The sequence below is a fragment of the Thunnus albacares genome, chromosome 3 (genome assembly GCF_914725855.1).
Source record: "Thunnus albacares chromosome 3, fThuAlb1.1, whole genome shotgun sequence".
NCBI classification, from domain to species: domain Eukaryota; kingdom Metazoa; phylum Chordata; class Actinopteri; order Scombriformes; family Scombridae; genus Thunnus; species Thunnus albacares.
The window spans coordinates 33,642,299-33,669,629 of record NC_058108.1 but is presented as its reverse complement, the minus strand read 5'-3'; the positions used below and the strand labels follow the sequence as shown (position 1 = coordinate 33,669,629).

The 27,331-nt window shown below is 37.3% G+C and overlaps 1 protein-coding gene and 2 long non-coding RNA genes across 5 annotated transcripts; all 3 read right to left on the bottom strand.

Moving 5' to 3' along the window:
• Positions 1 to 10,370: 10,370 nt before the first annotated feature.
• Positions 10,371 to 27,155, bottom strand: LOC122973061 (B-cell receptor CD22-like). Of its 2 annotated transcripts, none has more exons than XM_044340486.1 (6): positions 27,048 to 27,155; positions 25,239 to 25,595; positions 24,901 to 25,122; positions 23,834 to 24,187; positions 23,382 to 23,615; positions 10,371 to 10,942 (listed from the first exon to the last, which is right to left on the bottom strand). In XM_044340486.1, the coding sequence occupies exons 1-6, from the start codon at positions 27,115 to 27,117 to the stop codon at positions 10,665 to 10,667; spliced, it is 1,515 nt and encodes a 504-aa protein (XP_044196421.1). In that variant the 5' UTR covers positions 27,118 to 27,155; the 3' UTR covers positions 10,371 to 10,664. The 2 variants fall into 2 exon arrangements, with proteins under 2 accessions (XP_044196421.1, XP_044196422.1); XM_044340487.1 differs by having other exon boundaries at positions 10,373 to 10,942; positions 23,382 to 23,609; positions 27,048 to 27,153.
• On the bottom strand, positions 11,702 to 12,986 carry LOC122973554. Its single transcript, XR_006400076.1, has 3 exons — positions 12,944 to 12,986; positions 12,606 to 12,827; positions 11,702 to 11,926 (listed from the first exon to the last, which is right to left on the bottom strand). It is a non-coding gene; the product is annotated as an uncharacterized LOC122973554 (long non-coding RNA).
• Positions 17,667 to 19,063, bottom strand: LOC122973501. Of its 2 annotated transcripts, none has more exons than XR_006400049.1 (4): positions 18,972 to 19,063; positions 18,748 to 18,835; positions 18,573 to 18,630; positions 17,667 to 18,171 (listed from the first exon to the last, which is right to left on the bottom strand). It is a non-coding gene; the product is annotated as an uncharacterized LOC122973501 (long non-coding RNA). The 2 variants fall into 2 exon arrangements; XR_006400050.1 differs by having other exon boundaries at positions 18,748 to 18,848; positions 18,972 to 19,037.
• Positions 27,156 to 27,331: the final 176 nt, after the last annotated feature.

Below are 27,331 nucleotides of genomic sequence, written 5' to 3'. Positions count from 1 at the left end.
AACCGATTTTTACTGTTTTCTAAAGACTTAGTATAATCTATGTTAGAGAGAATAATAGACCAGTGTTCTGACCTGTTAGTAATTTAAACAGAAAAAAGAAATAATGAGACATTGTCATTATCTTAGTCTTATTAAGTGTGGGCACAGTTCAGTGTCTAAAGAAAAAACATGACACGTGATGGATGTGTGACATTTGGTTTGATGCATCTCTTCACACTTCTAGTGCATGTTAAGACACTGAATACACCACCATGAGTTCAAAGAGATGTACTGCATCAGTATGGGATGTAAGAAAACACATGCTGAGCACAATGTTTACTGTAACTATTAAGAAACAAGTAAAAAGCAAAGTACATCAAAAAATTATACAGAAATCTATGTGTAAATCAGATGACAAAATGTTTTACATCTGCAGTTGGAAACTCACTCATTCACAATCATTCTGACTGTAACACAGAGCACATCATCAGTGATGAAGCCTGAATCTGCAACACTGAAGCTTCACCACTAGAGGACAGTGAAACATCAGAGATACTGAATCACAACCCTGAAACAACATTTTACCATCAATCACTGATTGTTTACACACATTTCAATTTACTTTTAGTAATTTTCACTTTTTATGATTGAGTTGCATCTTAATCTGTTTAGTCTTGACATTAAATTCATTAAACATTACAGTTAGAGGTTCATTTTCAGAAGTGTTGATTGTTCACATTGGTGACTTTGTTGTTCAGTAGTTGAACAAACACTCACAGTTGATGTGTCTAAGTATGAAAATGATTCAGTGATCTACAGTTGTGATTAACAAATATGGACTGTTATACTGAAAAGGCTTCACACTCAGTAAACTACCACACATTCTGCTTCCCTGAGTGACCCCAAAGAGTTTAAATGGACCGAAAAGGTGATAGACAGCTCTCATGACAACTAAGGTCTTCTTCAATACAAACTGTGTCTGTGCATCTCCATTTTAGCAACATCCCAAATCATCATTTTCTTGCTGTAATCATTCATCCTGTTCATATCAACCATAAAGATCCCTTCATAATGCACTCTCACTGTAAGTGATAGAGGATAAAATCCACAGTCCTCCTTCTGTGAAAAAATGTATTTAAAAGTTTCTTTGAAGCCATTATGAAGCTTCAAACTAGTCATATTGAGTCAATATCTTTTTTTATTGTGTTTTAGTATCAAATTTCCTCTTTTTCTTACGACCCCTCCACTGCAGCTGAACAGGAAAACACTGTCCATCGAGACACAAAGACGACATTTCTTACTAAAAAGACTGTAATTGTAGAATATATCCACTTTTTTTGGACTGACTCAGATGTCTGAAGCCTCATATTATGTTTATATAAACTTTTCAATATATTTTTGGTCAAAATGAAGACTGGATTTTGTCCCCCATTACTTACATTGGAAGAGCATTAGGATGTGATCTTCTAATGGTCAGTATGAACAAGAATAATGAGCAACACCTGTTTCAATGTTCATATGGGCACCTGACTGTTGTTTTAAGACAGACTTGAAAAAATGTGAAGCTGCCCTTTAAACTTTCTTCACACGGTCACACTCTGCAGGAGTGAAAGGGAACTGAAATTAAGTTTCCATTTACATTTTTTGTGGAAACTGGCTGTTTATTCAGCCACAGCGATACCTGGATAATGTGACATTCAGCAAAATGTGATAGAATTGAAATTATATTAGAAAATATACAGTTTACTGCACATGGTGTGAATGTGATGCATCCAGTTTGATGTCTCTGTTCTGAACAGACTTAATGAGCTTTGTGAACCAGGACAGGTGCAAACCAGGAAGCCAAACAGGATTCTTCAAAAGTGATTTATTATGTATACAATTAAAATAATATTTAACATAACAGCTCTAATCCTAAATATCAGTAATATGGAAAAGGACAAAGGCGTAAAGTACAATAATATAGCCTGCATTACCTCAGACAGACCACTCAATATACATTAACACAATTATGAGTTACACACACCTGCTGCTACTGAAAACTGAACATGAAAACGTCCACATCATCCTCTAGAGCCTCTCTCTCCACTGTTATATTTCACTGTTGTAGTACTTTCTGAGTCCATCAGGTGAGTCCAGCCTCTGGTTCTACTGCATCACAACAAAATCACATGAAATTTAGATGAGTTACTTCTCATAACTGTAACTATGAATTTGATGTCTGCCTGTTTTTTCCCGTTTCAGGAGGCTCCAACCTGACTGGACTTTACTCCACGTCTTCATGCTCCTCTGTGTCTTCCATCTGCAACAGCGACGACCTGCAAGTCTGAGACGTTCTCACACACAAGAGGAGAGTCCAGCTGATGGATAGAGATGACAATATAAGACTCAATGAGCCTCATTCATGCAATTTGCATACTGTTAGAAATTTTACAATAATTATTAATCAATAATTGTTGAATTATTGATATATTTAAAATTATTGCTTTAGACTCAATGCTATGCTGACCTTTAAGGCCTGAAACATTTACATTTACATTTACATTTTAATTCACTTTACAGCTTCATGTTAATAATAAAATGTGTTCTCGTGCATTTATAAGCCAAATCATCATAACTGTATTTTAGGGTAAGTTCTGTCAATAAGGTCTCTCTCTCACCTCTATAGTCTCTACAGGTTCATTCAGTTCAGTGGTGGAGCTCAGAGTTTTCTTCTTCCTGGATTGAATACAACAAAATCAAGAAATACTTAACTAAATAGAATTCCTGACTTAAAAATCATGAAAATGTTTTAATTAGAAAATAAAAGAAGGGATGTTTCCTTTATTGTTTTACCTTATACACAGACACAAGAGAAGCAGAGGAATCAGCATCAGGACCACCAGAATCACCACGATGATATTAATTGTAATTACTGATTTCCCTAAAAATTGAGACCGACAGTGATAAGATATGGCTTATCAATAACTGTAGTATACAGGTATGTGTATGGGTGTGTCTATGTGTGTGTGTGTGTGTGTGTGTGTGTGTGTGTGTGTGTGTGTGTGTGTGTGTGTGTGTGTGTGTGTGTGTGTGTGTGAAGGTCAATGAACATAACTTACCAGCCACAACAGTCAGATATAAGGTGGAGTTATGACGTCCTCTTCTGTTCTGGGCTTCACAGTAATAATTCCCACTGTGTTCAGGTCTGACATCAGTGATGGTGAAGATCTGTCCTGATGCATTTGGTGAGTCTTCATTCTCCTTGTACCAGGTATAATTAGCTACTGGGTTAGCATCACTGCTACAGGTCAGAGTCACTGAACTGCCCTCCACTATCTCACCAGTGGGAATCATTGACACAGAGGGAAGCTTTGGAGCATCTGGAGGACAATATGTATAGAGATGGATCTTTTTATTATATTTTATGAATAATGTTGGAGGAATAATGAAAAAAATGGTGTTGTCTATGTGTAGATGCTTTTAATGTGATCATAGCATCTTTCAAATAACTCTGGTGGCACACGTTTTTGTTGAAATTGTTGACAAATTGATGTCTGCCACATTCTTTCGAACTACCAGCAGGAGGTGCCAAACTCATATATAACAAACCAACTTTATCATTATTATCCCAGATGGAAAATGCTTTGCAGTGTGGGTTCAACATTTAACATACACAGTAAGAAAGAAAGAAAAAAGACACATGTTGCACATTGAGGCTTTTTAGAAAATGAAGTGGCTTTCATTCATTACCAACTGTAAATTATTAAGGTTTAACTATTGTTATTACTGATGCTCGCTCCATTGTTGCAAACAAACCACAGCTGTGGTGGGAGGTTCAACTCAACTAAGTCTTATCATTTCCAACAACTTGCAGCATAAACCAATTTAGAGCTAAAGTCAGTCTACTGTATGTTGAACCTGTAGCTTTCTAAACTATAATTTTCTTGCCATCGTAGTGTTAGTAAACCTGCCTGTTGTTGCTATTTATGGTCACATAACCAATTTTGTCTTTGCTTTCCTAGAAACCATACAGTAGTTGGTTGAATGTCCCCTTTAGGTCAAATCATCCTACTCTAAGCAACTTGTAAATCCACCCTTTGCCTAAAAGATGTGTTGATGTTTTGTACTTACACTGGACATCAATGAATAGAAATGAAGAGTTGATCTGTCCATATTGATTCTCAGACTTGCAGTAGTAGATCCCTCTGTCCTCAGAGCTGATGGAGGTGAAATGAAAACTTCCCCGTTGCCCCTGAAGCACTGTTTGGTTCTCCTTGTACCAGGTATAGGTAGCTGCTGGTTTAGCATCACTGCCACAGGTCAGAGTCACTGAACTGCCCTCAACTATTTCACCAGAGGGACTCACTGACACAGAGGGAAGCTTTGGAGCATCTGGAGATGTATTTACACAGAACAAATTGGGGTGTATTACAACAGTAACACATATTGTAGGTAAATATTTAGTTCTAAGTAGTTAAATGGGGCAGCATGTCAAACTGGATGTCTGACAGTTACATTCCAAAACCCAAATGTTAACATTTAACAAAACAATTCATTACAGGTTCTTCAGCATGAATGTCTGGAAAAGGGAAAGACTCAGATTACAATACCAAATTACTGGTAGAAGCAACTCAACCTTTTGAAGAGAAAGTAGGATTCACTGGATTTGACCTGCAATACTCCATTTTGAAATCAAGACACTTTGATGTATATTTATGGATTCTATAGTTAACTATTCAATTCATCAGTATATATATTACGATGCATTACACGGAAACAAATGAAGTTTCCACATTTCCTCGTATGTGGCTTCATGAGCTGCAGAAGAAATGCTGTGGAAGGAAGTCCACTGGTTCATTTTGTCACAGATCAGAGTTATTTTAATAGTTTAATGGACAGAAGCTGATTTTCTTTCTGTTATGAAGTGAATAGAAAAACAATGGCTGCCTGGGTGGTAATAAAATATATTCAAACAAAAAAGAAAAAAATGCGGCATGGTTTGGAAAGTGCTATGCAACAATATGTAAGTTGTAGTCAATTTAATACAAATTATATATAAACCACTGGTATGATCCTTTGAATAAGCTGTTTCACTCACATTTCACATCAATAAAGATGTATTCAGATGTCCTCTTCCCCAGCAGGTTCTGTGCTATAAAGTAATACTCTCCAGAGTCAGAGGACTGGATGGAGCTGAAGACAAGCTGTGGTTCTTTACTGAGAGGTTGAAGGTCTGGATTTACATTCTTCTTGTACCAGGTATAATTAGCTGCTGGGTTAGCATCACTGCTACAGGTCAGATTCACTGAACTGCCCTCCAGTATCTCACCAGAGGGACTCACTGACACAGAGGGAAGGTTTGGACCATCTGGAGGACAATATGTATGGAGATGCATCTCATTAATATTTTTATGCATAATGTTGGAGGAATAATGAAGAAAATTGTGTAGAAAACTGTGTTGTGTGTGTGAAGATGCTTTTAACATGAACATAGCATCTTTCAAATAAAACTGGTGGCACACGGTTTTGTTGAAATTATTGACAAATTGATGTCTGCCACATTCTTTTGAACTACCAGCAGGAGGTTCAAAAGTCATATAACGAACCAACTTTATCATTATTTTCCCAGAAGGGAAATGCTTTGCATTGTGGGTTCAACATATAACATACACAGTAAGAAAGAAAGAAAAAAGACACATGTTGCACATTGAGGCTTTTTAGAAAACTAAGTGGCTTTCATTCATTACCCTCTCTAAAATATTAAGGTTTAACTATTGTTATTACTGATGCTCGCTCCATTGTTGCAAACAAACCACAGCTGTGGTGGGAGGTTCAACTCAACTAAGTCTTATCATTTCCAACAACTTGCAGCATAAACCAATTTAGAGCTAAAGTCAGTCTACTGTATGTTGAACCTGTAGCTTTCTAAACTATAATTTTCTTGCCATCGTAGTGTTAGTAAACCTGCCTGTTGTTGCTATTTATGGTCACATAACCAATTTTGTCTTTGCTTTCCTAGAAACCATACAGTAATTGGTTGAAAGTTCCATTTGGCTCAAACCATCCTACTCCTAGCAACTTGTAAATCCACCCTTTGCGTAAAAGATGTGTCAATGTTTTGTACTTACACTGGACATCAATGAATAGAAATGAAGAGTTGATGTGTCCATATTGATTCTCAGACTTGCAGTAGTAGATCCCTCTGTCCTCAGAGCTGATGGAGGTGAAATGAAAACTTCTTTGTTGCCCCTGAAGCACTGTTTGGTTCTCCTTGTACCAGGTATAGGTAGCTGCTGGTTTAGCATCACTGCCACAGGTCAGAGTCACTGAACTGCCCTCAACTATTTCACCAGAGGGACTCACTGACACAGAGGGAAGCTTTGGAGCATCTGGAGATGTATTTACACAGAATAAATTGGCGTGTATTACAACAGTAACACATATTGTAGGTAAATATTTAGTTCTAAGTAGTTAAATGGGGCAGCATGTCAAACTGGATGTCTGACAGTTACATTCCAAAAGACAAATGTTTACATTTAACAAAACAATTCATCACAGGTTCTTCAGCATAAATGTCTGGAAAAGGGAAAGACTCGGATTACAATCCCAAATTACTGGTAGAGGCCAATGAACCTTTTGAAGAGAAAGTAGGATTCACTGGATTTGACCTGCAATACTCCATTTTGAAATCAAGACACTTTGATGTATATTTATTGATTCTAAGTTAACTATTTAGTTCATCAATATATATATTACGATGCATTACACAGAAACAAATGAAAGTTCCACATTTCCTCATATGTGGCTTCATGAGCTGCAGAAGAAACACTGTGGAAGGAAGTCCACTGGTTCGTTTTTCCACAAATCAGAGTTATTGTAATAGTTTAATGGACAGAAGCTGATTTTCTTTCTGTTATGAAATGAATAGAAAAACAATGGCTGCCTGGGTGGTAATAAAACATATTCAAACTAAATAGAAAGTATGCAGCATGATTTGGAAAGTGCTGTGCAACAATATGTAAGTTTTAGTCATTTTACTACAAATTATATATAAACCACCGGTATGAACCTTTAAATAAGCTGTTTCACTCACATTTCACATCAATAGAGATGTATTCAGATGTCCTCTTCCCCAGTCGGTTCTCAGCTGTACAGTAATACTCTCCAGAGTCAGAGGACTGGATGGAACTGAAGACAAGCTGTGGTTCTTTACTGAGAGGTTGAAGGTCTGGATTTACATTCTTCTTGTACCAGGTGTAATTAGATGCTGGGTTAGCATCACTGCTACAGTTCAGAGTCACTGAACTGCCCTCCAGTATCTCACCAGAGGGACTCACTGACACAGAGGGAAGCTTTGGACCATCTGGAGGACAATATGTATGGAGATTCATCTCATTAATATTTTTATGCATAATGTTGGAGGAATATTGAAGAAAATTGTGTAAAAAACTGTTGTGTATGTGAAGATGCTTTTAATGTCATTATAAAATCTTTCAAATAACTTTGGTGACACACGTTTTTGTCTAAATTGTTGACATATTGATGTCTGCCACATTCTTTTGAACTACCAGCAGGAGGTGCCAAAGTCATATAACAAACCAACTTTATCATTATTATCCCAGAGGGAAAATGCTTTGCATTGTGGGTTCAACATTTAACATACACAGTAAGAAAGAAATCAAAAATCCACATGTTGCATATTGAGACTTTTTAGAAAACGGTGTGACTTTCATTCATTACCAACTGTAAAATATTATGGTTTAACTATTGTTATTACTGATGCTCGCTCCATTGTTGCAAACAAACCACAGCTGTGGTGACAGGTTCAACTCAACTATGTCTTATCATTTCCAACAATTTGCATTATAAACCAGTTTAGAGCTAAAGTCAGTCTACTGTATGTTGAACCTGTAGCCTTCTAAACTATAATTTTCTTGCCATCGTAGTGTTAGTAAACCTGCCTGTTGTTGCTATTTATGGTCACATGACCAATCTTGTCTTTGCTTTCCTAGAAACAATACAGTAATTGGTTGAAAGTCCCATTTGGCTCAAATCATCCTACTCTAAGCAACTTGTAAATCCACCCTTTGTGTAAAAGATGTGTCGATGTTTTGTACTTACACTGGACATTAATGAATAGAAATGAAGAGCTGATCTGTCCATATTGATTCTCAGACTTGCAGTAGTAGATCCCTCTGTCCTCAGAGCTGATGGAGGTGAAATGAAAACTTCCCCGTTGCCCCTGAAGCACTGTTTGGTTCTCCTTGTACCAGGTATAGGTAGCTGCTGGTTTAGCATCACTGCCACAGGTCAGAGTCACTGAACTGCCCTCCATTATCTCACCACAGGGACTCACTGACACAGAGGGAAGCTTTGGAGCATCTAGAGATGTATTTACACAGAACAAATTGGGGTGTATTACAACAGTAACACATATTGTAGGTAAATATTTAGTTCTAAGTAGTTAAATGGGGCAGCATGTCAAACTGGATGTCTGACAGTTACATTCCAAAACCCAAATGTTAACATTTAACAAAACAATTCATTACAGGTTCTTCAGCATAAATGTCTGGAAAAGGGAAAGACTCGGATTACAATCCCAAATTACTGGTAGAGGCCAATGAACCTTTTGAAGAGAAAGTAGGATTCACTTGATTTGACCTGCAATACTCCATTTTGAAATCAAGACACTTTGATGTATATTTATTGATTCTAAATTAACTATTTAATTCATCAATATATATATTTCTGTGCATTACACAGAAACAATGAAGGTTCCACATTTCCTCATATGTGGCTTTAGGAGCTGCAGAAGAAACACTGTGGAAGGAAGTCCACTGGTTCGTTTTTCCACAAATCAGAGTTATTTTAATAGTTTAATGGACAGAAGCTGATTTTCTTTCTGTTATGAAATGAATAGAAAAACAATGGCTGCCTAGATGGTAATAAAACATATTCAAACAAAAAAGAAAGTATGCAGCATGATTTGGAAAGTGCTGTGCAACAATATGTAAGTTTTAGTCATTTTACTACAAATTATATATAAACCACCGGTATGAACGTTTAAATAAACTGTTTCACTCACATTTCACATCAATAGAGATGTATTCAGATGTCCTCTTCCCCAGCTGGTTCTCAGCTGTACAGTAATACTCTCCAGAGTCAGAGGACTGGATGGAGCTGAAGACAAACTGTGATTCTTTACTGAGAGGTTGAAGGTCTGGATTTACATTCTTCTTGTACCAGGTATAATTAGCTGCTGGGTTAGCATCACTGCTACAGGTCATAGTCACTGAACTGCCCTCCAGTATCTCACCAGAGGGACTCACTGACACAGAGGGAAGCTTTGGGCCATCTGGAGGAAAATATGTATGGAGATGCATCTCATTAATATTTTTATGCATAATGTTGGAGGAATAATGAAGAAAACTACGTAGAAAACTGTGTTGTGTATGTGAAGATGCTTTTAAGGTGATCATAGCATCTTTCAAATAACTCTGGTGACACATGTTTTTGTCTAAATTGTTGACAAATTGGTGTCTGCCACATTCTTTTGAACTACCAGCAGGAGGTGCAAAAGTCATATAACAAACCAACTTTATCATTATTATCCCAGAGGGAAAATGCTTAGTAGTGTGGGTTCAACATTTAACATACACAGTAAGAAAGAAATCAAAAATCCACATGTTGCACATTGAGGCTTTTTAGAAAACGGTGTGACTTTCATTCATTACCAACTGTAAAATATTAAGGTTTAACTATTGTTATTACTGATGCTCGCTCCATTGTTTCAAACAAACCACAGCTGTGGTGACAGGTTCAACTCAACTATGTCTTATCATTTCCAACAATTTGCATTATAAACCAGTTTAGAGCTAAAGTCAGTCTACTGTATGTTGAACCTGTAGCCTTCTAAACTATAATTTTCTTGCCATCGTAGTGTTAGTAAACCTGCCTGTTGTTGCTATTTATGGTCACATGACCAATCTTGTCTTTGCTTTCCCAGAAACAATACGGTAATTGGTTGAATGTCCCATTTGGCTCAAACCATCCTACTCTAAGCACCTTGTAAATCCACCCTTTGCTTAAAAGATGAGTCGATGTTTTGTACTTACACTGGACATCAATAAATAGAAATGAAGAGTTGATCTGTCCATATTGATTCTCAGACTTGCAGTAGTAGATCCCTCTGTCCTCAGAGCTGATGGAGGTGAAATGAAAACTTCCTCGTTGCCCTTGAAGCACTGTTTGGTCCTCTTTGTACCAGGTATAAGTAGCTGCTGGTTTAGCATTACTGCCACAGGTCAGAGTCACTGAACTGCCCTCAACTATTTCACCAGAGGGACTCACTGACACAGAGGGAAGCTTTGGAGCATCTGGAGATGTATTTACACAGAACAAATTGGGGTGTATTACAACAGTAACATATATTGTAGGTAAATATTTAGTTCTAAATAGTTAAATGGGGCAGTATGTCAAACTGGATGTCTGACAGTTCCATTCTAAAACCCAAATGTTAACATTTAACAAAACTGAAATGAATAGAAAAAACAGTGGCTGCCTGGATGGTAGTAAAACATATTCAAACAAAAAAGAAAAAATGCAGCATGGCTTGCAAAGTGCTGTACAATAATGTTGCAGTTTTAGTCAATTTACTACAAATTATATATAAACCACTGGTATAATCCTTTAAATAAGCTGTTTCACTCACATTTCACATCAATAACAATGTATTCAGATGTCCTCTTCCCAAGCTGATTCTCAGCTGTACAGTAATACTCTCCAGAGTCAGAGGACTGGATGGAGCTGAAGACAAGCTGTGGTTCTTTACTGACCGGTTGAAGGTCTGGATTTACATTCTTCTTGTACCAGGTGTGTTTAGCTGCTATGTTAGCATCACTGCTACAGTTCAGAGTCACTGAACTGCCCTCAGTGATTTCACCAGATGGACTCATTGACACAGAGGGAGGCATTGGAGCATCTGGAGGAGAAAACATAGTTATTCAACAGTTGAATAACTGAAACAATGTAAGAAGCATATGTTAGACACAAAGTGAGGAGTGAAAGTTGATTCCCTTGTTGCTGCTCATATTAAAATCAACTGTCTGTTAACTTGGTTACATTTTGACATTGTGTTAGTGACATAGTTAGGTAAACTCACACACTGAAGGAGAGCTGTCCTTGTGTCCTTTCAAAGCACAGGAGACGTTGTCACCAGGATTAAACTGCCCTGAATAAAGAGAAGTTTCCTCCTTCATAACTTTCTGTCCGTTCTTGAACCAGACGTAAGAAATACGACCTGCTGGACTGCAGCTGCTGAGACATTTCAGCTTTGCCTCTGTATAAGACTGATGGACTGTTATTGTGATCACCTGCACCTGGAGAGCTGGATCTTTGAGGAAGGATCAAAAATGGCATTTGTTACCAGTAAAATACTCACATACAGTCAAAATAACCTCTATAGTTCTTGTGGGTAAAATAATTTAAGATCATCCAATCAAAAGTGTAAATGGGGGAAAGTACTCAATATAATCCAATAAATTTTATGTGAAACTCTTCAACAATAACTATTCACCACTCTCACTAGTCATCAGTTTGTTTTCCTCAGTACCTGTGACAGTCAGAGTTGTTCCAGGTAAACTACTCCTCCATTCAAAGCTTTGTGTTTTGAATGTGAAGTGATACTGGGCTGAATCGCTCTCTCTCAGGTCAGAGATTCTCAGAGTGGAGCGCCCTCTCTCTGTTTCAAGGAACTGAACACGACCTGCATACTGGGAGTCTTCACTAAGGTCCTCAGGCTGTGAGTAATTCTGCCACTGATGACTACGTTCAGGACTGAACCAGAATGTTGATGTGATAGATTCATAACTGCTGTATGTGCAGGAAATGTCCACTGATGAGCCTCTGAAGGCACAGATGCTTCTTTCAGTATAAGTCACTCTGTGGCAGGACTCAGGAAAGATACCTGAAAGATAAAAATTAGTTCAAAACAGTACTATGATTGAAGTACTATTGTACCTATTGTTTTAGTAATAATCCTATACAAGGCTCAACAGGAAATCTTGTTTTTCACATGCATAATGTTGGTTCACCCAAAAAAACCCAATTTTCTCTCTTATTTGTGGTGTCTATACATGAAGATATATGTGGATTCATTTTTCAGTTTTTCTCTGTTTTATTCCGGTCTGTTCAGTTCGAGTTGTGTTTTGCCAGCTATAGTGTCTGGAATAAAGAGTTTTCTCGTTTTCTCTCCATCTTCTGCTCCTTTCATGACAACATGTCTAAAATCTCATGGGACTGTGGTTTGGTTTTGATCCACGTCTATGCAATGTTTGTATGACATGCTGCCCCACATTCAATTCAGTTTTATTTATATAGCACCAAATCACAGCAAAAGTTATTTCGGGGCACTTTCTACATAGAGCAGTTCAAGACTGTACTCTGTTAGTTTACAGAGACCCAACAATTCCCCCATGAGCAAGCACTTGACGACAACGGCAAGGAAAAACTCCCCTTTAACAGGAAGAAACCTCAAGTAGAACCGGGCTCTAGGTGGGTACACAAACATGTACATACAAGTTATAGTACAAGAGGTTAAAGGCTCCACTAGACGTGGTTGAACAGAGACTGTGTTGTAAACTCACACACTGAAGGAGCGGGATGATGCTCAAATCCTTTTAACGCACAGGAATAGCTGTCTTCAGGAGAAAAGTACTTTTTATAAGTAGAAGATGTTGCATTCTGAATTTCCTGTCCATTCGTGTACCAAATGTAGGAAGAACCATCGAGTAGATGACAACTGCTGTGACACGTCAGCTCTCTCCAGGTAGGATAGAATACTGATCCGCTCACCTGCACCTGGAAATCTGTATATATGAAGAAAGAATAGAAATGTTATTTATGCTCATACACACACAAACATTGACATTTCCAAGATATTAATCATTTGAAATTCACATAAGTCTTCCAATGAAATTGTTACCTGTGACAGTCAAAGTGACTCCAGGTGAACCAGTAAATCTCCCTCCTGGTTGGTTTGTTATGAACCTGAACTTGTACTCAGCTGAGTCGCTCTCTCTCAGGTCTGTGATTCTCAGAGTGCAGTCGTTCTTATCACAGTGATACTGCACACGATCTGCATACTCTGAGTCTGTTCCCAGATCCACAGGTTCATTATTACTCAATTTAGTATACCAGAATGTTCCCTCAACTTCAGTATTATTGTCATTTATTCTGGATGGGTATCTGTAGGTGCAGTTTATGTCCACTGTTGATCCTTTTAAGGTACAGATCTGAGTAGAAGTGTAAATCACTCTCCAGTCATTCTGACCCTGTACCACTGTAACACAGAGCACATCAGAAACCACAATCAGATTCATAACAAGTTAAGAATCAATTAATTAGACAAAGTGGATCATGGCACCAATATGATTTTATGTGTAGTCATTGTTATTCAAAGCTCCTCATCTTGCATCAATCTAACCAGAACTGAACTGGAATACAGTATTTTATCAGTTTATCATATTCTATCATTTGTTACTGCTGAGTGTTTCAGCTTTAGTCCATTCATTCTGCAAGTTTTTACTTTTGTTCCCCTTGTTTGTTGTAGTTTTTAAAAAGTTAAAGCTGAATACCTGAAATGTGTCTCTTATGTGTTATCAAACAAGTCCTTCAAACTCAAACATGAAATGAGTAAAAAGACATTTAACTAACTTTTTTGAGTGGATCAGCAGATCAGTGGTACATCAATGTTGTTTTCACTTCATTAAAACTCAGCACTTGGCGACAACAGCAAGGAAAAACTCCTCTTTAACGGGAAGAAAACTCAAGTAGAACCGGCTTTCATTATGTTATTTCTAAATTATGCCTGGGTGAACACAGGTATAGAAAAGTCTAAAAGTCCTAAGATATTTATACATACTTTTAATTCATAGTACAAAGAAACAGTTTTAGATGCTGTTCACAGTTAATCTCTCTGTGCACTGAGACAGAACATCGTACAGTCTGAAGGTGCAGTGAAGGAACAAGAATGTATTGAACCTGTGAACATTAATGCAGTTTTACTGAACAGGATGAGAAGAAGGAAATGAAACATTAGAGAGTCTGTGCTTTTCTAGGTTAGTTTCATCTCTGTTAGTTCTTTGGTTAAGTTGCAGCTGAGGTAAGTGTGAAAACCAGAGAGAAATGCAGAACATGAAGTGAGGGAAACTATTGAAAGCAGCTAAAATAAAATAGCTGACAATAAGTTTTCACAGGGAGGGGCAACTGTTATAACTGTAACAGCTAAAACAGTTGTCCAGCTCTGCAGTACAGAGTGCAAAAATTACCAAATAGATTTAAAACATCATGTTGAGATGAAATTCTCAGTGCATTGCTGTACCACCATAGAACTATGTATATATGCATATGCATGAATCAAAATATTTGATTCTTACAATCCATGGAGGGAGGGTGGACAAAACTTATTAGCTAGACACCCCCACCCCCACCACCCATGACACAGACACAGCTGAACATCTTAATATCATTTCATTAAAGTGTTCAGCAGTAAATATTGATGTTATTATTTTTACCATTTTGCCTTCATTCAACAGCTATAGTTTACACAGAAATAAACAGAAGTGAATGTCTGGTGTTGTAGAGTTTAAAAGTTATTCATCATACTGCATCACACATACATCAAACTTAGAAAAGTGCTGATCTGGGATATTTTATATTTACTTTCTTAAAATGACTTCATGCTGCTCTGAATAAGTGAGCTAAATGTCCTACAATGTAAATGTAGATATACAGTACCTGACACAGAGAGAAGGAAGACAACAAATCCACTCGCTGCTGCTGTTAAACTCATAGCTGCTCCTCTCATCTCTCTGTGAGGCTTCAGAGACAATAAAATACATCAAATAATGTAAAGAACATGTAATAGTCATATCGGTAAACTATTCTACTTACAACAGAGAAGGACGTCTGTTAAGGTGCTCGTCCTCTGTGATCTGTGAGCAGAAGTCAGATATCAGGATGTTAAATAACTTGATTAACTTCCTCTTTCTTAGTATTATGAATATGCATGAGGAGCCAAATGACAGTGAACACATAAGATAAATACAAGTTTTACTGTTTTCTAAAGACTTAATATAATCTATGTTAGAGAGAATAATAGACCAGTGTTCTGACCTGTTAGTAATTTAAACAGAAAAAAGAAATAATGAGACATTGTCATTATCTTACTCTTATTAAGTGTGGACACAGTTCAGTGTCTAAAGAAAAAAAAGATGACAGGTGATGGATGTGTGACATTTGGTTTGATGCATCTCCTCACACTTCTAGTGCATGTTAAGACACTGAATACACCACCATGAGTTCAAAGAGATGTACTGCATCAGTATGGGATGTAAGAAGTCACATGATGAGCACAATGTTTATTGTAAGTATTAAGAAACAAGTAAAAAGCAAAGTACATCAAAACATGATACAGAAATCTATGTGTAAATCAGATGACAAAATGTTTTACATCTGCAGTTGGAAACTCACTCATTCACAATCATTCTGACTGTAACACAGAGCACATCATCAGTGATGAAGCCTGAATCTGCAACACTGAAGCTTCACCACTAGAGGACAGTGAAACATCAGAGATACTGAATCACAACCCTGAAACAACATTTTACCATCAATCACTGATTGTTTACACACATTTAAATGTACTTTTAGTACTTTTCACTTTTTATGATTGAGTTGCATCTTAATCTGTTAACTCTTGCAATTGAATTCATTAAACATTACAGTTAGAGGTTCAGTTTCAGAAGTGTTTATTTGTTCACATTGGTGACTTTGTTGTTCAGTAGTTGAACAAACACTCACAGTTGAGGTGTCTAAGTATGAAAATGATTCAGTGATCTACAGTTGTCACTAACAAATATGGACTGTTATACTGAAAAGGCTTCATACTCAGTAAACTGCCACACATTCTGCTTCCCTGAGTGACCCCAAAGAGTTTAAATGGACCGAAAAGGAGATAAACAGCTCACATGACAATTAAGGTCTTCTTCAATACAAACTGTGTCTGTGCATCTTCATTTTAGCAACATCCCAGATCATCATTTTCTTGCTGTAATCATTCATCCTGTTCATATTAACCGTAAAGATTCCTTCATAATGCACTCACAATGTAAGTGATGGGGGACAAAATCCACAGTCCTCCTTCTGTGAAAAAATGTATTTATAAGTTTATTTGAAGCCATTATGAAGCTTCAGCCATCCAAACTAGTCATATTGAGTTAATATCTTTTGTTATTGTGTTTTAGTGTAAAATTTCCTCTTTTTCTTACGATCCCTCCACTGCAGCTGAACAGGGAAACACTGTCCATCTAGACACAAAGATGACATTTCTCACTAAAAAAAAACTGTAAGTGTAGAATATATCCACTTTTTTTGGACTAACTCAGATGTCTGAAGCCTCATATTATCTTCAGATAAACTTTTAAATATATTTTTGGTCAAAACGAGGACTGTGGATTTTGTCCCCCATCACTTACATTGTAAGAGCATTAGGACAAGATCTTCTAATGGTCAGTATGAACGGGAAGAATGATTACAGCGAGCAACACCTGTTTCACTGTTCATATGGGCACCTGACTGCTGTTTTAAGACAGACTTGAAAAAATGTGAAGTTGTCCTATAAAGCTGAAAGTTTCTGCATACTGTCGCCCTCTGCAGCAGTGAAAGAGAACTGAAATTAAGTTTCTAATTACATTTTTTGTGGAAACTGGCTGTTTATTCAGCCACAGTGATACCTGGATAATGTGACATTCAGCAAAGTGTGATAGAACCGAGATTATGTTTGAATTTTTTAGCAACATCCCAAATCATCATTTTCTTGCTGTAATCATTCATCCTGTTCATATCGACCATAAAGATCCCTTCATAATGCACGTTCACTGTAACTGATAGAGGATAAAATCCACAGTCCTCTTTCTGTGAAAAAATGTATTTAAAAGTTTATTTGAAGCCATTATGAAGCTTCAGCCATCCAAACTAGTCATATTGAGTCAATATCTTTTGTTATTGTGTTTTAGTGCCAAGTTCATTCAAGTCCATTGAGACACAAAGATGACATTTCTCACTAAAAAGACTGTAATTGTTGAATATATCCACTTTTTTTGGACTGACTCAGATGTTTGAAGCCTCATATTATCTTCATATAAACTTTTAAATATTTTTTGGTCAAAATGAAGACTGGATTTTGTCCCCCATCACTTACATTGTAAGAGCATTAGGACGAGATCTTCTAATGGTCAGTATGAACAGGAATAATGATTACAGTGAGCAACACCTGTTTCAATGTTCATATAGGCATCTGACTGTTGTTTTAAGACAGACTTGAAAAAATGTGAACCTGCCCTTTAAAGCTGAAACTTTGTTCACACTGTCGCCCTCTGCTGCAGTGAAAGGGAACTGAAATTAAGTTTCTAATTACAGTTTTTGTGGAAACTGGCTGTTTATTCAGCCACAGCGATACCTGGATAATGTGACATTCAGCAAAATGTAATCGAACTGAGATTATGTTTGATTTTGATGTGTGAAAATATACAGTTTACTGCACATGGTGTGAATGTGATGCTTCTAGTTTGATGCCTCTGTTCTGAACAGACTTAATGAGCTTTGTGAACCAGGACAGGTGCAAACCAGGAAGCCAAACAGGATTCTTCAAAAGTGATTTATTATGTATACAATTAAAATAATATTTAACATAACAGCTCTAATCCTAAATATCAGTAATATGGGAAAGGATAAAGGTGTAAAGTACAATAATATAGCCTGCATTACCTCAGACAGAACACTCAATATACATAAACACAGTTATGAGTCACACACACCTGTTGCTACTGAAAACTGAACATGAAAACGTCCACTTCATCCTCTAGAGCCTCTCTCTCCACTGTCATATTTCACTGTTGTACTACTTTCTGCATCCATCAGGTGAGTCCAGCCTCTGGTTCTACTGCATCACAACAAAATCACATGAAATTTAGATGAGTTACTTCTCATAACTGTAACTATGAATCTGATGTCTGCCTGTTTTTTCCCATTTCAGGAGGCTCCAACCTGACTGGACTTTACTCCACGTCTTCATGCTCCTCTGTGTCTTCCATCTGCAACAGCGACGACCTGCAAGTCTGAGACGTTCTCACACACAAGAGAAGAGTCCAGCTGATGGATAGAGATGACAATATAAGACTCAATGAGCCTCATTCATGCAATTTGCATACTGTTAGAAATTTCAAAATATTTTTAATAATAATGCTTCAGACTGTTGGGCCTCATTTCTCAGTCCCAACAGATTGGTGCCCCGTGTGAGGCTCCCCTGATATCAGCCTTTTTTGCAATATTTATGCACAATAATCAATAATTAATAATTGTTAAATTATTGATATATTTAATATTATTGCTTTAAGCTCAATGCTGTGCTGACCTTTAAGGCCTGAAACATTTACATTTAAATTCACTTTACAGCTTCATGTTAATAATAAAATGTGTTCTCGTGCATTTATAAGCCAAATCATCATAACTGTATTTTAGGGTAAGTTCTGTCAATAAGGTCTCTCTCTCACCTCTATAGTCTCTACAGGTTCATTCAGTTCAGTGGTGGAGCTCAGAGTTTTCTTCTTCCTGGATTGAATACAACAAAATCAAGAAATACTTAACTAAATAGAATTCCTGACTTAAAAATCATGAAAATGTTTTAATTAGAAAATAAAAGAAGGGATGTTTCCTTTATTGTTTTACCTTATACACAGACTCAAGAGAAGCAGAGGAATCAGCATCAGGACCACCAGAATCACCACGATGATATTAATTGTAATTACTGATTTCCCTAAAAATTGAGACTGACAGTAATAAGATATGGCTTATCAATAAATGTAGTATACAGGTATGTGTATGGGCGTGTCTGTGTGCGTGTCTGTGTGTGTGTGTGTGTGTGTGTGTGAAGGTCAATGAACATAACTTACCTGCTACAACAGTCAGATTTAAGGTGGAGTTATGACGTCCTCTTCTGTTCTGGGCTTCACAGTAATAATTCCCACTGTGTTCAGGTCTGACATCAGTGATGGTGAAGATCTGTCCTGATGCTTTTGGTGAGTCTTCATTCTCCTTGTACCAGGTGTATTTAGCTACTGGGTTAGCATCACTGCTACAGGTCAGAGTCACTGAACTGCCCTCCACTATCTCACCAGTGGGAATCATTGACACAGAGGGAAGCTTTGGAGCATCTGGAGGACAATATGTATAGAGATGGATCTTTTTATTATATTTTATGAATATTGTTGGAGGAATAATGAAGAAAAGAAAAACTACACAGAAAACTGTGTTGTCTATGTGTAGATGCTTTTAATGTGATCATAGCATCTTTCAAATAACTCTGGTGGCACACGTTTTTGTTGAAATTGTTGACAAATTGATGTCTGCCACATTCTTTTGAACTACCAGCAGGAGGTGCCAAACCCATGTATAACAAACCAACTTTATCACTATTATCCCAGAAGGAAAATGCTTTGCAGTGTGGGTTCAACATTTAGCATACACAGTAAGAAAGAAAGAAAAAAGACACATGTTGCACATTGAGGCTTTTTAGAAAACGGTGTGACTTTCATTCATTATCCTCTGTAAAATATCAATTTTAACTATTGTTAACTGATGCTTGCTCCATTGTTGCAAACAAACCACAGCTGTGGTGAGAGGTTCAACTCAACTATGTCTTATCATTTCCAACAACTTGCATCACAAACCAATTTAGAGCTAAAGTCAGTCTACTGTATGTTGAACCTGTAGCCTTCTAAACTATAATTTTCTTGCCATCGTAGTGTTAGTAAACCTGCCTGTTGTTGCTATTTATGGTCACATAACCAATTTTGTCTTTGCTTTCTCAGAAACAATACAGTAATTGGTTGAATGTCTCATTTGGCTCAAATCATCCTACTCTAAGCAACTTGTAAATACGCCCTTTACCTAAAAGATGTGTCAATGTTTTGTACTTACACTGGACATTAATGAATAGAAATGAAGAGCTGATCTGTCCATATTGATTCTCAGATGTGCAGTAGTAGTCCCCTCTGTTCTCAGAGCTGATGGAGGTGAAATGAGAACGTCCTCCTTGCCCTTGAAGCACTGTTTGGTCCTCATTGTACCAGGTATAATTAGCTGGTGGGTTAGCATCACTGCTACAGGTCAGATTCACTGAACTGCCCTCCATTATCTCACCACAGGGACTCACTGACACAGAGGGAAGCTTTGGAGCATCTGGAGATGTATTTACACAGAACAAATTGGGGTGTATTACAACAGTAACACATATTGTAGGTAAATATTTAGTTGTTAGTAGTTAAATGGGGCAGCATGTCAAACTGGATGTCTGACACTTACATTCCAAAACCCAAATGTTAACATTTAACAAAACAATTCATTACAGGTTCTTCAGCATAAATGTTTGGAAAAGGGAAAGACTCAGATTTCAATCCCAAATTACTGGTAGAAGCCAATGAACCTTTTGAAGAGAAAGTAGGATTCACTGGATTTGACCTGCAAATCAAGACATTTTGATGTATATTTATGGATTCTATAGTTAACTATTCAATTCATCAGTGTATATATTACGATGCATTACACAGAAACAAATGAAGTTTCCACATTTCCTCGTATGTGGCTTCATGAGCTGCAGAAGAAATGCTGTGGAAGGAAGTCCACTGGTTTTTTTTTTCCACAAATCAGTTTTTTTAATAGTTTAATGGACAGAGGCTGATTTTTTTCTGTAATGAAATGAATAGAAAAACAATGGCTGCCTGGGTGGTAATAAAACATATTCAAACAAAAAAGAAAGTATGCAGCATGATTTGGAAAGTGCTGTGCAACAATATGTAAGTTTTAGTCATTTTACTACAAATTATATATAAACCACCGGTATGAACCTTTAAATAAGCTGTTTCACTCACATTTCACATCAATAGAGATGTATTCAGATGTCCTCTTCCCCAGCTGGTTCTCAGCTGTACAGTAATACTCTCCAGAGTCAGAGGACTGGATGGAGCTGAAGACAAGCTGTGGTTCTTTACTGAGAGATTGAAGGTCTGGATTTACATTCTTCTTGTACCAGGTGTAATTAGATGCTGGGTTAGCATCACTGCTACAGGTCAGATTCACTGAACTGCCCTCAATGATTTCACCAGAGGGACTCACTGACACAGAGGGAAGCTTTGGACCATCTGGAGGACAATATGTATGGAGATGCATCTCATTAATATTATTATGCATAATGTTGGAGGAATAATGAAGAAAACTACGTAGAAAACTGTGTTGTGTATGTGAAGATGCTTTTAATGTGATCATAGCATCTTTCAAATAACTCTGGTGACACACGTTTTTGTCTAAATTGTTGACAAATTGATGTCTGCCACATTCTTTTGAACTACCAGCAGGAGGTGCCAAAGTCATATAACAAACCAACTTTATCATTATTATCCCAGATGGAAAATGCTTTGCAGTGTGGGTTCAACATTTAACATACACAGTAAGAAAGAAAGAAAAAATCCACATGTTGCACATTGAGGCTTTTTAGAAAATGAAGTGGCTTTCATTCATTACCCTCTGTAAAATATTAAGGTTTAACTATTGTTATTACTGCTGCTCGCTCCATTGTTGCAAACAAACCACAGCTGTGGTGAGAGGTTCAACTCAACTATGTCTTATCATTTCCAACAACTTGCAGCATAAACCAATTTACAGCTAAAGTCAGTCTACTGTATGTTGAACCTGTAGCTTTCTAAACTATAATTTTCTTGCCATCGTAGTGTTAGTAAACCTGCCTGTTGTTGCTATTTATGGTCACATGACCAATCTTGTCTTTGCTTTCCTTGAAACCATACAGTAGTTGGTTGAATGTCCCCTTTAGCTCAAATCATCCTACTCCTAGCAACTTGTAAATCCACCCTTTGCTTAAAAGATGTGTCGATGTTTTGTACTTACACTGGACATCAATAAATAGAAATGAAGAGTTGATCTGCCCATATTGATTCTCAGACTTGCAGTAGTAGATCCCTCTGTCCTCAGAGCTGATGGAGGTGAAATGAAAACTTCTTTGTTGCCCCTGAAGCACTGTTTGGTTCTCCTTGTACCAGGTATAATTAGTTGGTGGGTTAGCATCACTGCTACAGGTCAGAGTCACTGAACTGCCTTCCACTATCTCACTGGAGGGACTCACTGACACAGAGGGAAGCTTTGGAGCATCTGGAGATGTATTTACACAGAACAAATTGGGGTGTATTACAACAGTAACACATATTGTAGGTAAATATTTAGTTGTAAGTAGTTAAATGGTGCAGCATGTCAAACTGGATGTCTGACACTTACATTCCAAAACCCAAATGTTTACATTTAACAAAACAATTCATTACAGGTTCTTCAGCATAAATGTCTGGAAAAGGGAAAGACTCAGATTACAATACCAAATTACTGGTAGAAGCAACTCAACCTTTTGAAGAGAAAGTAGGATTCACTGGATTTGACCTGCAATACTTCATTGAAATCAAAACACTTTGTTGGATATTTATGGATTCTATAGTTAACTATTCAATTCATCAGTGTATATATTACGATGCATTACATGGAAACAAATGAAGTTTCCACATTTCCTCGTATGTGGCTTCATGAGCTGCAGAAGAAATGCTGTGGAAGGAAGTCCACTGGTTTTTTTTTTCCACAAATCAGTTTTTTTAATAGTTTAATGGACAGAGGCTGATTTTTTTCTGTAATGAAATGAATAGAAAAACAATGGCTGCCTGGGTGGTAATAAAACATATTCAAACAAAAAAGAAAGTATGCAGCATGATTTGGAAAGTGCTGTGCAACAATATGTAAGTTTTAGTCATTTTACTACAAATTATATATAAACCACTTGTATGATCCTTTAAATAAGCTGTTTCACTCACATTTCACATCAATAACAATGTATTCAGATGTCCTCTTCCCCAGCTGGTTCTCAGCTGTACAGTAATACTCTCCAGAGTCAGAGGACTGGATGGAGCTGAAGACAAGCTGTGGTTCTTTACTGACAGGTTGAAGGTCTGGATTTACGTTCTTCTTGTACCAGGTGTGTTTAGCTGCTATGTTAGCATCACTGCTACAGTTCAGAGTCACTGAACTGCCCTCAATGATTTCACCAGAGGGACTCACTGACACAGAGGGAGGCATTGGAGCATCTGGAGGAGAAAACATAGTTATTCAACAGTTGAATAACTGACACAATGTAAGAAGCAAATGTTAGACACAAAGTGAGGAGTGAAAGTTGATTCCCTTGTTGCTGCTCATATTAAAATCAACTGTCGGTTACATTTTGACATTGTGTTCATGACATATTTAGGTAAACTCACACACTGAAGGAGAGCTGTAATCCTCATGTCCTTTCAGAGAACAGGAGACGTTGTCACCAGGATTAAAATGCCCTGAATAAAGAGAAGTTTCCTCCTTCATAACTTTCTGTCCGTTCTTGAACCAGACGTAAGAAATACGACCTGCTGGACTGCAGCTGCTGAGACATTTCAGCTTTGCCTCTGTATAAGACTGATGGACTGTTATTGTGATCACCTGCACCTGGAGAGCTAGATCTTTGAGGAAGGATCAAAATGGCATTTGTTACCAGTAAAATACACACATGAAGTCAAAATAACCTTTGTAGTTCTTGTGGGTAAAATAATTTGGGATCATCCAATCAAAAGTGTAAATGGGGGAAAGTACTCAATATAATCCAAAGAATTTTATGTGAAACTCTTCAACAATAACTATTCACCACTTTCACTAGTCATCAGTTTGTTTTCATCAGTACCTGTGACAGTCAGAGTTGTTCCAGGTAAACTACTCCTCCATTCAAAGCTTTGTGTTTTGAATGTGAAGTGATACTGGGCTGAATCGCTCTCTCTCAGGTCAGAGATTCTCAGAGTGGAGCGTCCTCTCTCTGTTTCAAGGAACTGAACACGACCTGCATACTGGGAGTCTTCACTAAGGTCCTCAGGCTGTGAGTAATTCTGCCACTGATGACTACGTTCAGGACTGAACCAGAATGTTGATGTGATAGATTCATAACTGCTATATGTGCAGGAAATGTCCACTGATGAGCCTCTGAAGGCACAGATGCTTCTTTCAGTATAAGTCACTCTGTGGCAGGACTCAGGAAAGATACCTGAAAGATAAAATTAGTTCAAAACAGTACTATGATTAAAGTACTATTGTACCTATTGTTTTAGTAATAATCCTATACAAGGCTCAACAGGAAATCTTGTTTTTCACATGCATAATGTTGGTTCACCCAAAAAAAACAATTTTCTCTCTTATTTGTGGTGTCTATACATGAAGATATATGTGGATTCATTTTTCAGTTTTTCTCTGTTTTATTCCGGTCTGTTCAGTTTCAGTTGTGCTTTGCCAGCTATAGTGTTTGGAATAAAGAGTTTTCTCGAGTAACTGCTGCCTCCAGCATTCTGCATTTAGGTCCACCTTCTGCCATTTTCATGACAAAAACATGTCTAAAATCTCATGGGGCTGTAGTTTGGTTTTGATCCACGTCTATGCAATGTTTGTATGACATGCTGTCCCACATCCCACACTCAACTCAATTTTATTTATATAGCACCAAATCACAGCAAAAGTTATCTCGGGGCACTTTCCACATAGAGCAGGTCAAAACCATACTCTGTTAATTTACAGAGACCCAACAATTCCCCCATGAGCAAGCACTTGACGACAACGGCAAGGAAAAACTCCCCTTTAACAGGAAGAAACCTCAAGTAGAACCGGGCTCTAGGTGGGTACACAAACATGTACATACAAGTTATAGTACAAGAGGTTAAAGGCTCCACTAGACGTGGTTGAACAGAGACTGTGTTGTAAACTCACACACTGAAGGAGCGGGATGATGCTCAAATCCTTTTAACGCACAGGAATAGCTGTCTTCAGGAGAAAAGTACTTTTTATAAGTAGAAGATGTTGCATTCTGAATTTCCTGTCCATTCGTGTACCAGATGTAGGAAGAACCATCAAGTAGATGACAACTGCTGTGACACGTCAGCTCTCTCCAGGTAGGATAGAATACTGATCCGCTCACCTGCACCTGGAAATCTGTATATGTGAAGAAAGAACAGAAATATTATTTATGCTCATACACACACAAACATTGACAATTCCAAGATATTAATCATTTGAAATTCACATAAGTCTTCAGATGAAAATGTTACCTGTGACAGTCAAAGTGACTCCAGGTGAACCAGTAAATCTCCCTCCCGGTTGGTTTGTTATGAACCTGAACTTGTACTCAGCTGAGTCGCTCTCTCTCAGGTCTGTGATTCTCAGAGTGCAGTTGTTCTTATCACAGTGATACTGCACACGACCTGCATACTCTGAGTCTGTTCTCAGATCCACAGGTTCATTATTACTCAATTTAGTGAACCAGAATGTTCCCTCAACTTCAGTATCATGGTCATTTATTCTGGATGGGTATCTGTAGGTGCAGTTTATGTCCACTGTTGATCCTTTTAAGACACAGATCTGAGTAGAAGTGTAAATCACTCCCCAGTCATTCTGACCCTGTACCACTGTAACACAGAGCACATCAGAAACCACAATCAGATTCATAACAAGTTCAGTATCAGTGAATAAGACAAAGTGGATTATGGTACCAATATGATTTTATCTGCAGTCATTGTCATTCAAAGCTCCTCATCGTGCATCAATCTAACTAGAACTGAACTGGAATACAGTATTTTATCAGTTTATCATATTTTATCATTTGTTACTGCTGAGTGTTTCAGCTTCAGTCCATTCATATTGCAAGTTTGTACTGTTGTTCTGCTTGTTTGTCATAGTTTTAAAAAAGTTAAAGCTGAACACCTGAAATGTGTCTCTAATGTGTTATCAAACAAGTCCTTCAAACATGAAATGAGTAAAAAGACATTTAACTAATGTTTTTTGAGTTGAGCAGCAGATCAGTGGTACATGAATGTTGTTTTCATTTCATTAAACTCAGCACTTCGCGATAACAGCAAGGAAAAACTCCCCTTTAACGGGAAGAAACCTCAAGTAGAACCAGCTTTCATTATGTTATTTCTGAATTATGCCTGGGTGAACACAGGTATAGAAAAGTCTAAAAGTCCTAAGATATTTATACATACTTTGAATTGACAGTATAAAGAAACAGTTTTAGATGCAGTTTACAGTTAATCTCTCTGTGCACTGAGACAGAACATCGTACAGTCTGAAGGTGCAGTGAAGAAACAAGAATGTATTGAACATGTGAACATTAATGCAGTTTTACTGAACAGGATGAGAAGAAGGAAATGAAACGTTAGAGAGTCTGTGGTTGTCTTGGTTAGTTTCCTCTCTGTTAGTTCTTTGGTCAAGTTGCAGCTGAGGTAAGTATGAAAACCACAGAGAAATGCAGAACATGAAGTGAGGGAAACTATTGAAAGCAGCTAAAATAAAATAGCTGACAATAAGTTTTCACAGGAAGGGGCAACTGTTATAACTGTAACAGCTAAAACAGTTGTCCAGTTCTGCAGTAGAGAGTGCAAAAATTACCAAGCAGATTTAAAAAATCATGATGAGATGAAATTCTCAGTGCATTGCTGTACCATCATAGAACTATGTATATATGCATATGCATGTATAAAAATATATGATTCTTACAATCCATGGAGGGAGGGTGGACAAAACTTATTAGCTAGACACCCCCACCCCCACCACCCATGACACAGACACAGCTGAACATCTTAATATCATTTCATTAAAGTGTTCAGCAGTAAATATTGATGTTATTATTTTTTACCATTTTGCCTTCATTCAACAGCTATAGTTTACACAGAAATAAACAGAAGTGAATGTCTGGTGTTGTAGAGTTTAAAAGTTATTCATCATACTGTATCACACATACATCAAACCTAGAAAAGTGCTGATCTGGGATATTTTATATTTACTTTCTTAAAATGACTTCATGCTGCTCTGAATAAGTGAGCTAAATGTCCTGCAATGTAAATGTAGATATACAGTACCTGACACAGAGAGAAGGAAGACAACAAATCCACTCGCTGCTGCTGTTAAACTCATAGCTGCTCCTCTCATCTCTCTGTGAGGCTTCAGAGACAATAAAATACATCAAATAATGTACAAAACATGTAATAATCATATCAGTAAACTATTCTACTTACAACAGAGAAGGACGTTGTCTGTTAAGATGCTCGTCCTGTGTGATCTGTGAGCAGAAGTCAGATATCAGGATGTTAAAAGACTTGTTTTACTTCCTCTTTGTTATTTTATGAATATGCATGAGGAGCCA